The following is a 13,523-nucleotide window of genomic DNA, read 5'->3' as shown; positions in this document are numbered from 1 at the left end:
CACACAGTGGTTCCAGAGGTTTGACACAGGAAGGACTAACCCTTTAATGACCATAACAGTGTGTTTGCAAGTTGAAGCTCCTTGGCTACAGATAATGTATACTTCAGATTGTTGGATGTATTTTTTCCATTTATTTCCATTTATTTCTACATGGTACGAAAATCAGTAAGTAGGCTCTTGTAACCTGCTTGAGTTGTGTAATCCATCAAAATTAACCCCAAATCTGCATTAAATGTCAATGTCAGATTATCGCTGCATGATTATGCTGTTTAAAAGGAAAATGAAAGGAAAGTCAATTACAACTTGGGTCTTATTTTCGTAGTTCTGTCCATCATTTATATCAGTTATGATAAAATTGTGCTCACCAAGCTAATTGCTGAGATCTGGGAGCACGGTGAGATCGTAACAACAAAGTTGAATGGGGCATGCAAGAAAAAGTTTTAAACAGGCCAATAGTTTATCCAGATAATCTAAACCACTTAATTTACAGGTGAAACTGAAAGCGAGCGCACTAGATATGTTGGTAATAATTCATCATTGCACAAAAAAACACAACTTCAGTCAGTACAGAGACGGTCTGTAAATGGTCATGTGAGTTTACTAGTTTGGTTAATAACGTTTCCTGTGCCTTGGTTTTCTCTTTGAAATAAGTTGGGCTAACCTGCTGGCCTGTTAACCAGATCGCAGCACTTTCCTTGGTTAGTACATTGTTATCATCACTGATAAGAAAGATTGCCAAAACTACAAAACTAAGACTTAAGTTTTGGGCACTTGGGTGCAGCAGAACAAGCTGTAAACCCATCATTGAAATATTATCGCCTTTGAACTTTGGTTTCTTTTGTTGCATGCAGAAATTCTTTATTTAACTGTATCTTGATATATGCAAGTTATATTCACTCTCTTCTAGCTCTGGTTTGGTCTCCATCAGCTTCCAAAACAAAACTCACACAATTCAGAAATATATCTGGCTCTTTAGCGTTAGTCATTTAATCCATTGTTCATACAAATATATTTATAAGTGCAGCTTTAAATGTAGATTAATTTGAAAAGTCTGCACTGCTTAACATCAAAACGATAATGTAACTCTCACAAAAATAAATCCAGGCTTGACGTTCACTGTGACGGACTACATGACTCATGCTGGTTTGCTGATGAACGGAAACCAATGGCTGCCTAAAAGGTCAGAAAAAAAGACATTCAAATTTCTATAACACAGCAGCATACGTGACTTTTGGTTAATGGGCTAAAACATGCCAAACACTAGTATGGTCCTTTAATGAGAGGATGGAGCAGGATGAAAGAAAGAAAGAAAGAAAGAAAGAAAGAAAGAAAGAAAGAAAGAAAGAAAGAAAGAAAGAAAGCAGCTCAGTGCAGCTGAGTGATGATGATCACAGAAGTGGATATTGACACTGTCTCCGAGAGGTTTAATGGGTTTCCACTCAGGCTCTTACCTCTGTGTATGACTTGCAGATTGCTGTGCAGATGCTCCAAAGCTTTTACTATCTGTAATAACATAGCCCATTAATAAGCAAATGAGAGTTACATAACAAATATCTGTCATTAAGCTAACATGAGCTGAGTATTCACAGGAAGCATGTCATTTGGAATTCATTTTTAATCGTTCACATTATGCAGGTAAAAGTGTTTGGAGTGAACTCACTGAGACGGCGATCTTTCCCAGGATGTCCTCGGGGATGGTCATGCCCTTCTCGATCACCTGCTTGTAGAACTTGTCGAGGGAGGTGTCCATCAGCTCCATGCAGATCCACACGTCGCCCTGGCAACAGACAGTCAAATTTGGAAAGAGATCAGGAGAAATGGCAACAAACAAAGCACCAGGCCACATTCGAGACAGACGGGAAGCGACAGATTTTCCAGTGTTTTAGTCACGACGAGGAAATCCTGAACATCCACTCACTGCTGCAGGAAGTGTTTGTCATTAGTACACACTGGTGGTTCTAGTTTTGCTGCAAGTCAAAGCAGGCTGATACATGGTCAGATATTGGCTGATGTCGGCTTATCACAGATACATCGCTATCAGCATAAATATTGGCAGATAATTAAACATGAAGTAATGGAAATGTAAGTAAAACATACATAAAAATGTGGCAATAGATCCTTTATAGGCTGCATTTTACATGTATTTGACTATAAAAGATAAAGGTTAACGTATCTGTGTTTTTACTGTTCAAACTTTACCGTTAAGTTTACTGTCACCGTCATTTGTGATAGTCTCATCTCAAGGGTAATCCACATCGGCTGTGTTTTTGGAGCATTTTTTTAATGTCCGTCACCCGTCTGTCTCACAGAACAGATTTGCGGCATTTTATCAAAAAAAAAAAAATCCACACCAAATCTGAGAGACATGCATGACCTCAGACATACCTTTGTCACAACAGGTTATATTATGTGTATATGTGTTCATGTTTTTTTTGTTTGTTTTTTAAAGAGCATTGGCTGATATATCAGATTTTTACTATCTTCAAATATCAACATCGGTAGCTAAAATCCAGCATCCGTCAGTAGGGTTGGATATCGTTTGGAATTTTTTTTATACTAATGGAGATAAAAAACAGAGTTTCAGAGTTTTTTTGATACCTTACTTTGATATAAATACAAACATTTTTTATTCAAACATAATTTTTCTGTTAACAAAAGAATCCAAACTTCTTGTTAAGTGTCCATGTCTTAATAAATATTCTAAAATTTGTAAAATGATTTAAATCAGAACCTTTCTGAGCAAAGAAGAAGTAAACAAGATTATTATTGTGCAGCCTTGTAAGTGTATTGCATCTCTTGAATATGTTACCTCTCTGAATAGTGCTCCGTAGAAGGTAACTGTGTAGAAACAGTCCACTGTCCTCATAGAGATGTCCAGGTCCATGAGCAGCCTCTTCTGCTCCTGTGTGTTCACGGTGGCCCGAATCCGCTGAGGGAGGACGACAGCAAATAAAAAGGTTCAAAATAATGGAGAGTGAGATGACACACAATCCTCATTCATGTAAATGTCGTCAAGTTTCTCTTCTTGATTGTTCATAGCACTTCATAACGTGAAGAAAAAACGAATATATGCAGCTGTACAGACTGCGTCAATGTTACTATGCAATAAAGAGTTTTCTCCATGTACTTTATCTTTCTTTGTACAGTATATGTCATTTTATCCTCCGTCTTGATTATCATGAAGTAATCTTCCTGGTGCACTTGCTCGTACAGTGCTTACAGTGATCAAATTTGCATTGCTGCAAAGGTTCATCTTTTTTTGTTTTGTTCCAGCGGCCTCTGTGCCAACACACCACTGCGTTGGCACAGAGGCCACTGGAACGGTGCGTTTACATGCACTTAAGAAACCAGGTTACAGTCGGCTTTCTGCAGTAAGCTTATTTCTTAAATGTATCGATACGTTCTTGTATTTTAAATAATTCCATCCAAAGTTTGAATGAAACTGAAAATAACACAAATTAGCCTCTAGAAGTTGCCACCATGTTATTATTGTTATAATTCAGTGTTCAGTGTTTTCAGATTATCTGCACGACCTGGTTTCTCTGAGAAACGAAAGAATCAGATTACCTTCAGTACCGCATCAGAAATACAGCCTCCTCGATCTTTTCAGTCAGTACGTTTACAGGCATATATAGATTGTCCGACCGAACTGTCGAGTTGCATTGTGGGTAATATAGGCACCAGATTTTGACAAGGAAGAAGAACGCGTGGAATAAAAAAAGAGGATATTCTCTGGATCCTTTTTTTACTGTACATCATGAGTGCGACAATGTTTTGGGAGTGCAATGCTAAGTCAGTGGAGCACTATTTCAAGCGCTAAAGTTAATCTGAGTCTTTCGTTCGTGTACCTAACACCTTTAGTGTGAAAGCACGAGGGGTTCTTGAAATGCAGACGTCGACCGTCCTCTGGTCCACCGTTCACTCACCTTCACAGCCATGATCAGGCCACTGGGCACGTGCCTCATCTTGTCCACCACGCCGTACGCTCCTCGGCCGAGCTCGCAGATCTGCTCCAGGTCATCCGCCTTCACCTCGAAATTCTGCTCCGGACACAACGAGAGAACAAGGTCAGGTGAGAGGCGGTTACAAACACTTGTCAGAAATGAATGGAGAAAGAACAGGTACAGCTACCCTGCAAAATGTCAAGAAGCTTTGAAGTCTGAATTACTAAACACAGTCTCCTTCACAGTGCAGCAAGATGCAAAACATCTTTTTACATTCAAGCTAAATAAATAAAAAAAAATCATTCACTTTGACTTCTGGCCAATTGGAGCAGAGAAAAAGCAGCCACCTCTGCCAATGGAAAATTCCACTTATTTGATGAGTTTAAAATAAATAATTTTACTGCCAGATGGGCAATAAAACGCATTCCAGTCTCCCCACAATCAGAAGTGTTCAATTCGGCTGTAATGTTCACCGGGGCGTTCTTTACAGCTAACAGACCCTTTATTAAGCCAACCTCTGTGGGTTGAGAGCGAGGGACCAACCATACTAAACCAAAAATACACTGGGAGAAGGGAAAAAAGTAAACAGTGAAGAGTTATGTAAGAGTCCAAGGTAAGAGAAAAAAATACAAACCTTGAATGGGATTAGGAAAGGTGCAAAGATGAAAGTAAATATGTCCCGATCCAAAAATGAGTCGAAGAAATGAGCCAAAGAAATAAAATTACCTTCTCTCCGATGATTACACAAGCTTTCGAATCCAAATCTCTGGGGGGTCTGAAACACACAGACAGACGTGTTATTACATATAAACTGGTAAAATAACAACAATACAGTAAAGCAGAAAGTAAATGTCAGAAAAATCTGAGGGGAAAACTGCGGGACGAACATGACGTTAAAGATCTGTTTGTCGTTGAAAACGTGAGTGTCTCCGTCTCCGTTCTCCACCAGCCTGAGGACAACGTTCGGAGGAAATCAAAATAAAATAGACGAATAAATAAATAAATACATTGTTTCTGAAAAGATATAAATAACGTTGATCTTCTTCTTCTGACCTTTGTAACAGAAGTTTTACAAAAAAAATGTTTTCACACACAATCTAAAAAATGTATTTAAAGAAATTAAAATGAATGAATTCATTTTTAATTAAAAAAATAAAAATGTAATTTTAACAAATAAAATCAATAATGTGAATGCAATAAAAGCACAGATTTACTGATTTATTGTAATATGGATGAAAGTCTGACATTTCATAAGAAGTTGGCTTGAAACCAAAACACCAGGTTTCTCAATGAAGATTCACTTTAAGTTTTTCTGCAGCTCATTTAATCAGTTTGGGTTTAGCTGCTCTACAAGCATCAGCAAGAATGAGGAGATGCTAAACAAAAGTCGAAAGTCTTATTGTGAAGAAATTTAATCTCTGACATTCACGTGTTCAAGTTACAATATCCAGGACAAGCAGATGTACTCGTTATAAGAAAACTTCCTTCTCCTGTTTACTTGTTTGTTAGATTTAACATATTCAGCATTCTGATTTGGTTTAAAAGCAATCAGGTCTACAAAGGAATGCTTAAAACAGGATGTGACGATCAATAAAAAACCTTTGCAGGGATATAAGCAGTGGATGTGATGAAGCGTGGTTGTAAACTTACACAGCGGCGGGAGGAGGCTGCTCAAACACCTCCTTGGAGAGCTTGAGCACCGGCTTCCTCTTACCTGGAAACGCACACAAAACACAGAACATCATTAGAAAACTGACGCCAGAGAGAAAAGGTACAATATGACGATATAAACCATGAGACGATACATTTGTCAACCGCAAGACATTTTACTGTTTATGTCAAGGTAAATGTCCTTTTAATATCTCTGGTTGTTTTAGGCCTTTGTGAGCAATGTTGCAAATCAATACTGTTTTTCTATTTGGATATCCAAAAACAGTTCCTCAATTGATTTTCCACAAAAGTTTACTACCGTAAAACTTCAATTAAAAGCCGAGCCCTTTTTACTGACCGGGTGCAGCTACACATTTTGACAAATAAATGCAGGTCTCAATTAGATGCGGGTCTGGTTTTTATAGAAGTTCTTTGGATGTATAAAACCTCTTAAAGCCCACCGGGTTGCCCGCTTGAGCTAGTTCACAAGATGTAAAACGCACGTAAAATATAAATGTGTAAACTTTTGTCAATATGGACATGCTACACATCGTTAGATCTGTTAGATTTTCCACAATTCAATCGTTTAGTTCATTTTAAGGAAACCCTGAGCACCAAAGTATAATTCATTCAGATTTATCGGCATGGTAGACAAGAGAGATGAAAAACAAGTATTGCCTCCCTACCTTTGAAGCGGTCATAAAGTCCGAATATGTGTCCATTCCTCGATTATTTACCGTATTTCCCGTCTTTGCTGAGCAAGAGTTTTTAAAGGCCTGTCCCAAATATAGACCGGTTGAGTTCAGTGACTGAAGCAAATAAAAGCCGGGCTATTAATTGAAGTTTTACGGTATATCACTAATATATACATACGTGTATCAATAAAGCATTTAGGGCGGCGACTAATGATTATGTTCATTATCTATTAATCTGTAGATTTTTTTTCATTGATTCATCAATTCATGATTCAGTCTAGGAAATGTGAGAAAACTGTTAGAATCATAAGTTTCCAGAGCCAAGGGGTCATCTTCAAACCTTTAAAGCAAACTTTATTCAGTTTAAAAAGATATAACAGAGAAAAGCAGCAAATCTTCACATTTGTGAATTTACATCCTTGATTAAAGCACGATTATTTTTGCTTGATTAAAGACTTGAGTGGTTAATCGATTATTCATATTGTTACCAATTCATTTTCTGTTGATTAATCGACATTATCTTTTTGATTAATCCATGAATTGTTTAGTTTATAAGAATATGAAAAATGCCACAAGTTCCCAGAGCCAAATGTGACACCTTTAAACTGACTGAAGGTTCACAACTCAAATACACTCAATTTACACTAAAACAGAGAAAAACCTCACATTTGAGAAGCTGGAACCATGACAAGTGTGGCATTTTTGATTGAAAAATGACTTAAAGGATTAAACAATTATCCAAATAGTTAGAGATTCATTTTCTGTGAATTGATTAATTGTATCAGCTCTAGTTCAATCCCCGAATGTAACTCATCTGTGTGTAACGCACCAGCATCTCCGTATTTATGCCAACTTTTGTAATAGTTTAGTCTGAGTGAAGTAAAAGCAGAAGAAAGCAGACTGATGAGACTCCAGAGAGGACGGTCTCACAGGCAGCCGAGCATACCAGAAGATGAAAGCATACTTAACTTCTTAACATAGCTCAGGATGAGAGATCAGTTGATCAGACTTCATCCTCGTCAACCTTTTACTCTTTTCCCTTCAGCAACAGCAGTGTGCAGTCTGTAACCTGATCGTATCAACTTTCTATCAATTTACAACTGAGATGACGACTAAAGCAAATTCATTTTGAGATTTAAGAAAAGGAAACTTCAATCAAACCTTAACAACATTTAGAGTGAGTCAGTGCTAGTTGTGATTCTCTATGAGGCAGATTTGTGCTGAATAACTGACTCCATGTATCTGCACTCCACTAAGATTCAATGTAAAAACACTGATGATTTGCTGCTTCTGTCCAGAGCTGACAACAGCCATCAGGCACTTCAAAACTCCCACTGATGCAAAATGACTCAAACTTCCTGCAGCCATCTCTCTAAACAAAGACCAACACAGAATGCTTCTTATGTGTTACAGCCAGTCTACAGCTTTTTAAAATGTCCTGTTGATATAGCAACTGCAGCAACGACCGAAGCTCCATCTCATCAGTGAAACTTACGGTTGGATGCAGTAAGTGACTCCAGATCCTAATTGAATGTAACAGGCACTGAGAGCAAGAAGAAGACGAAGAAGAGGAGGAGGAGGAGGTCTGGCAGCCCAGGTGTGCTCGCTCCATCTGGAGATGCTGCACTGATAGTTTAACGGCCAGGCGCCTTGTTAACAGGGCGTCACAGGTTCATGAGGGTGTGACCACGTGTGTGTGTGTGTGTGTGTGTGTGTGTGTGTGTGTGTGTGTGTGTGTGTGTGTGTGTGTGTGTGTGTGTGGGTGGTTGCCTTGTCTCCAGACAGTGCCTGGCTCAAACCTCCTCAGACTGGCTTGTAGCAGTTGAACCCAGTCAGAGTGTGTTCTAGTAAACATACATGCAGAGCTGCTCTGACAAAGGTGACGCCAGGACATGTGGCAGTCATGTTGGCTCTGCCTCTGATGCATAACAACTTAGGTTTTTTCCCCTGTGAATGCTTGGAAACGTGTGTGACGCTCTGAGCAGCTGACGCACAAAGTTTTAAGGCGATATTTAAAGTCACCCCACTGTGCACCGCCCTCTGATGTCATAAAAAGCTATGAAAAGTAAAACTGAAGGTGTGTCTCTTCAAAAGACGAGGAACAGAGCCAGAGGAATAACTGGAATTTTCTCACATTGCTGTCTTGTGGGAAAATACAAACACATGTAGATCTGTGGATAGATCTGTCGGTCAAAAAACTGTCCTAGAGGCATATCACTCAAACACACACACACACACACACACACACACACACACACACACACACAGTATGCCCAGTGTGGCCTGGTTTGTTCAAACAGTGCAGGGTGTGACACTGCTGTGCTATGCGGCCCTCCACCGGCGGCCTCTTGCTGCCTGCCTCCTGGTCTCCACTTTCCAAAGCAGCTTTGTTGCACTAAAATGCCAGTTTGAGCCCCTCCTACATGCATTTACACAGACAACAATAGTAACTGGAAACCAACACTCTGCTAACAGGTTCATAACCAACACACTGAAAACTAGAAAACACCCAGAGAGAGAACAACTGCACCAAATCTGCACAATCCTCTCAATGTGTAACTTTGATACTATAAAGTGATTTTTCATCTGCATGTCAATCAGCATCAATATACTGGACACACTGTGATAGATACAATTTGAAGTGAGACACACTCATGACCACCGAGATATAGCCATTGATCATGTTGCTGTAGCACCAGCTATAAATGGCAAACACACATAAACGCAATCAAATTTGAAAGGATCATTTAGAGAGCGAGTGTGTGTGTGTGTGTATAACTTTGGGAGGAGTTATGAGCCAAAGCCTAAAGTCAAAAAAGTCATGGCAGCGCTAGTGTACAGAGCCTTGCAGGTGTCGTGGAAAAAACCCAAACAAATTTGTGCACAAAAGTTAATAAATCGTTCTCACAAATTAACAGAACATAACTTTCTAGAAAGGGAGATCAAAGATAACACAGCGAGCAAAATCCAAAGTATATCCACGTTATAGCCTGACCGACCCAAACTGAACATCTGGAGCTAATACTACTATCGTTATTTATAGAGAGTTTAAAAATTCCACTTTTAATTAAAAAAATATAAATAAATTGTTACTGGGACATTTACAGTTAAAAAATAAAGTTGTCAATGTTCTCTGGAGGACGAACTATATAATGGGGACACATTCTGAATGCCTTTAGACATACAGTATCTTTGGCATTTCTGTATTGATATTTCTTTTTACTCATCAGCTGACATGTCTGCAATAAGCTATTATCTGCCTTTACTGGCCCGGCCGATTTATCGGTCTAGCTCTAATTCACATATCTCCGACCAAAATCAAAACCAAACTGCCAGGGAGCAGGACAAAAGTACTGGAGGAGATAACCAATGATATTAATATGAAGAAATACCAAAACACAGCTGCTAGCCTGCTGCTAACACTGCTCCCTAACTGACCGGAGTAGTCACAAAAAAACTTGGCACTATGTACAAACAGTTCAAGGTTTCAGGCCAAGGACAATCTAATGTAAATGAGGCACTTAGGTTTAACGCAGTTTGATTTGGATTTTAGAAGCGAGACGAGGATATGCTTCCTTAAACATATTTTAAAAATGTCAACAATATTGTTAACATCATCTTCTGTTAATCGATGTGCACAGATTATGAATATGAGAGCAAGAATTAGGCCTTTTCTCTGACACTCTCCAGGCTCTGCGCTAATGGATCCACATCCACACCAAAAGCTAATCACTTCCTCTAACTTTCCTCCAAATTTCACTGAAATCGGATTTATGAGACAACCTGCTCGCTAACAAATAGGATGGAAAACACTACCTCTTTAGCAGAAGTAACTGGTTCCACATGAAGAGAAAGGATGAATAAAAACTTTCATTTGCATTAACCAGACCTGGAACTTTGTCAGATGATTGACCTCAAACAATGTCAGAACAAAAGATTCACTGTGTGATTACAGTGAAGCGACAGCATCCTTTTTCTTTCTCCATGAGTGTGAACACTGACTGAAAAATCTTCTGCCTTACAGCCTTCAGTGCACTGAGATCATGAGACAAGAAGCAGCATGCTCAAAGGAAGAAGACAGATTTATTTTCCAAACCTCAGCACGCTTGAGATGCACAATGCATTTCAGTCCCCTTTAATATACACACAGGCGAGACACAGCTGTCCCAACACGAATAATGTGGGCTGCAGGAACAGATTTGTATGTAAGTGCAGAAAGTCATATGAGGCAGGTATTGGCGTGCTGCATGTTGTGGTGGTGATGCAGGCAATCCAGCAGCCACGCATGCAAATCCAACTGACATTCAGCTCAGTGCTGCATGTACAAAGACATGTCTCAACCAACAGGAACGCTGGATTCAGTGTTTGCAGGGCTGCACTGCTGCTACTGACTGAGAAGAAGAGAAAAGAGTAGAGTGAACAGAAGTGTAAGAAAGAGGGAGGAGGTGGTGGGGGGTCGGAGGGCCAGTGGATTATGTAATCTATGTGGCTGGCAGGAATAAGCATGTGCTCTGCTTTGTATCATAATACAAAGCAATGAGGGGAAAAGTGTACAGATCCTTGACTTAAAGTAAAAGTAGTAATTAGAGCTGAAACAATTAGTCAGTTAATCAATTAGTTGATCGACAGAAATTCATCAGCTGCAATTCTGATAATCTATTTATCAGTTCAGCCAGTATTTATGTATAAATGTCAAACAGTCACAGTTTTCAGCTTCTAAAATGTAAAGTTTTGCATTCCATCTATGACAGTAGATGGAATATATTTAGGATTTGGAGCGTTGGTCGGACAAAACAAGACATTTCCCAGACACCAAGACGTCCCCATGGGGTGTGATGACAAGTATTAGTAGCTACATGTACTTTGAAAAGTGAGTACCTATGCATTTCAGTGTGTTATATTATTATCACATATAATATAGGGCTGCAAGTAAGGATTATTTTCATCATTAATCAATCTGTCAAATATTGGTTTCGATTAATTAATGAATATTTCAGTCAAAAAATGTCTTTTGTAATTCCCCAGTGCCCCGAGGTGTCGGTCAGTTGGTCTGTCCACCGCTTTGGTCCACACTGAAATATCTCGATAACTATTAAAAGGTTTGACATGAACATTTGCAGAACTGTGACAGATGCTCGTGGTCCTCAGAGGAGGAATCCGTTTCACTTTGGAGTCTATCTAATGCTACCATCAACACTTTGGTCTATGACCAAATACCTGCAAAGCTAATTACATTCCCATCAGCCTCAGCTGTACTTTGTGTTTAGTGCTAATTAGCCAAAAAATGCTAAGTTAAGATGAACATTGTAAATATCATACCTGCTAAACATCAGCATGTAACCATTGTCACTGTGAGCATGTTAGCTTGCTGATGTTAGCATTTAGCTCAAAGCATCGCTGTTCATCGACTAACTGATTCACTGAATAATTTTTCAGCACTGATACTACGTACAGTATACTATTATATTATTACTGATGCATTAACATTTAAGGAGCATTTAAATGTTGTAGCTGGTTGAGGTGAAGCAGATTTGAACTACTTGTTGGCTCGTCTAACCTATAACACTGCATCATATTTTATATGGGTAAAAAGTACAATATTTCCCTCTGAAAAGCAGTGAAGCAAAAGTAAAAGCAGCATAAAATGGAAATACTCAAGTAAAGTACCTCCAGCTGTACATAAGTACAGTAAATGTACTTAGTTACTTTTCACCAAGCTGACTAGGAAACAATCTAAAAAAAACCATTTCAGACGTTCTCCAGATTATGTTGCATAACTCAAATACACAATTCCTTCCTTTATTCTTGCTGAGCTCAGCATCAAACATGCATACTGTGGTAGGCAATGTGGGTTAATTAAAAGCAGCAGTACATATCATTCCCGGTGATTTGCAGCACATGAGCTCAAGTATGCAGTAAAATGCCAGAGAGAGGCCACAGGAGATGGGTGTCTGTGCTCCCAGTTTCTACCACACCCGATATGAGTATGCAATCAGCCTCGTCATGCACGCTTGTCAGTTTGTGAGCAGTGAAAGGAAAAAATTATGCTGACAAGAAGGTTTGCAGGGCAGAAACACAGACAGAGTGCAGGCAGAAAGCCTCGGTGTGTGAGGGCAGGTGATGGCCGGCCTGCGTGATAATGAGCCCTGGATCACAGGGACACATGGGGGCCTGCTGCTAACCCACACATGCACTCCGGCTGGAATTCCAACAATCCCAAGAGTTCCTCAATGCAATTCCACAGAGCCAGAGCAAGACCGATCAATCACAGATGGTGGGAGGTAGTGAACCGCTAACAAGCGACACAAGGAAGGACAGGAAAAGACAGCAACAGGGAGAGCAGCAAGGGGGGGGGGTAGCAAAAGAGATTTGAAAATAACTCCAACCGGAGCCCTTGGCTGCTTGGCCCCCTCCGACCGCTCTGGCAGTTTGTGAGATACTCTACACTTCCAAAGATGGCACCTTTAAGTTACAGCTGTTGGAAGCCCCTTTGGGAATCATGTCGTCACCGGCTCACGATACACTTCCTGTGCACTCGACTCAACTTGAATGATACTCGCAGAAAGCGAGCGGAGAGGGTCGGGGTATCAGCTTCAGGTCGCCCCAGAGCACGAATGCTGCTTCCACTGACTGAATCCAGGACAAATACCTGAGACCATGACGGCACGGACGCGAGACGCACCTCGAGGCCCAAATAAATGGAGATAACAGAGATCCAGCAGGTTCATCTTGCACTGGCCTGTGTGTTCTGCGTCATTTCATGCCATATTCCAACCTGTTGGTTTGCGTTTGTGGGTCGTAGCAGCAGTCGATGGACCAGGACCACCGCTTTGGACATTCCTAAATCTTGCATTACCTGTGCAACAACCATGTACATACAGTAACAACCTGCATATAGATATTTGTCTTCCAGTTCTTGCCTGTATATAACAGCTTAATATTTTTGTTTGGCTTTATGATTGTGTTTGTATCTTTACGTATACTGAGAGCTAATGTGAACTGGAGTCAAAGTCCTTGTATGTGTCAATATACTCGGCCAATAAAGGTGATTCTGATTCTGAAACCACACAATGTAACGGAGCCTTTTCTCTGTTTTATATCATCTTTGTATATTGAATATCTTTGTGTTGTTTTGTCCAACCAACAGTCATTTTTCACTATTTTCTGACTTGTTATAAATCAAATATGTTGCAAGTTGTTAACTAGTTATGCAAATAATCTTTAGCTGCAGCCC

General features: G+C 39.8%; 1 protein-coding gene across 1 annotated transcript in view; it reads right to left on the bottom strand.

Moving 5' to 3' along the window:
* The window catches only part of map2k6 (mitogen-activated protein kinase kinase 6), a 33,849-nt gene that overhangs the window by 15,186 nt on the left and 5,140 nt on the right, over positions 1-13,523 (bottom strand). Inside the window, exons 2-7 of the mRNA XM_044178595.1 lie at positions 5,595-5,658; positions 4,671-4,719; positions 3,927-4,040; positions 2,810-2,929; positions 1,661-1,777; positions 1,452-1,503 (exon numbers count right to left, since the gene is read on the bottom strand). Of these exons, the coding sequence (XP_044034530.1) occupies positions 1,452-1,503; positions 1,661-1,777; positions 2,810-2,929; positions 3,927-4,040; positions 4,671-4,719; positions 5,595-5,658 (516 nt within the window). The remainder of the gene's footprint in view (positions 1-1,451; positions 1,504-1,660; positions 1,778-2,809; positions 2,930-3,926; positions 4,041-4,670; positions 4,720-5,594; positions 5,659-13,523) is intronic.

The sequence above is a fragment of the Siniperca chuatsi genome, linkage group LG20, assembly GCF_020085105.1.
Source record: "Siniperca chuatsi isolate FFG_IHB_CAS linkage group LG20, ASM2008510v1, whole genome shotgun sequence".
In the NCBI taxonomy this organism is placed as follows: Eukaryota; Metazoa; Chordata; class Actinopteri; order Centrarchiformes; family Sinipercidae; genus Siniperca; species Siniperca chuatsi.
Note: the sequence above shows the minus strand (reverse complement) of the source record. Positions and strands in the feature narration are given on the sequence as shown.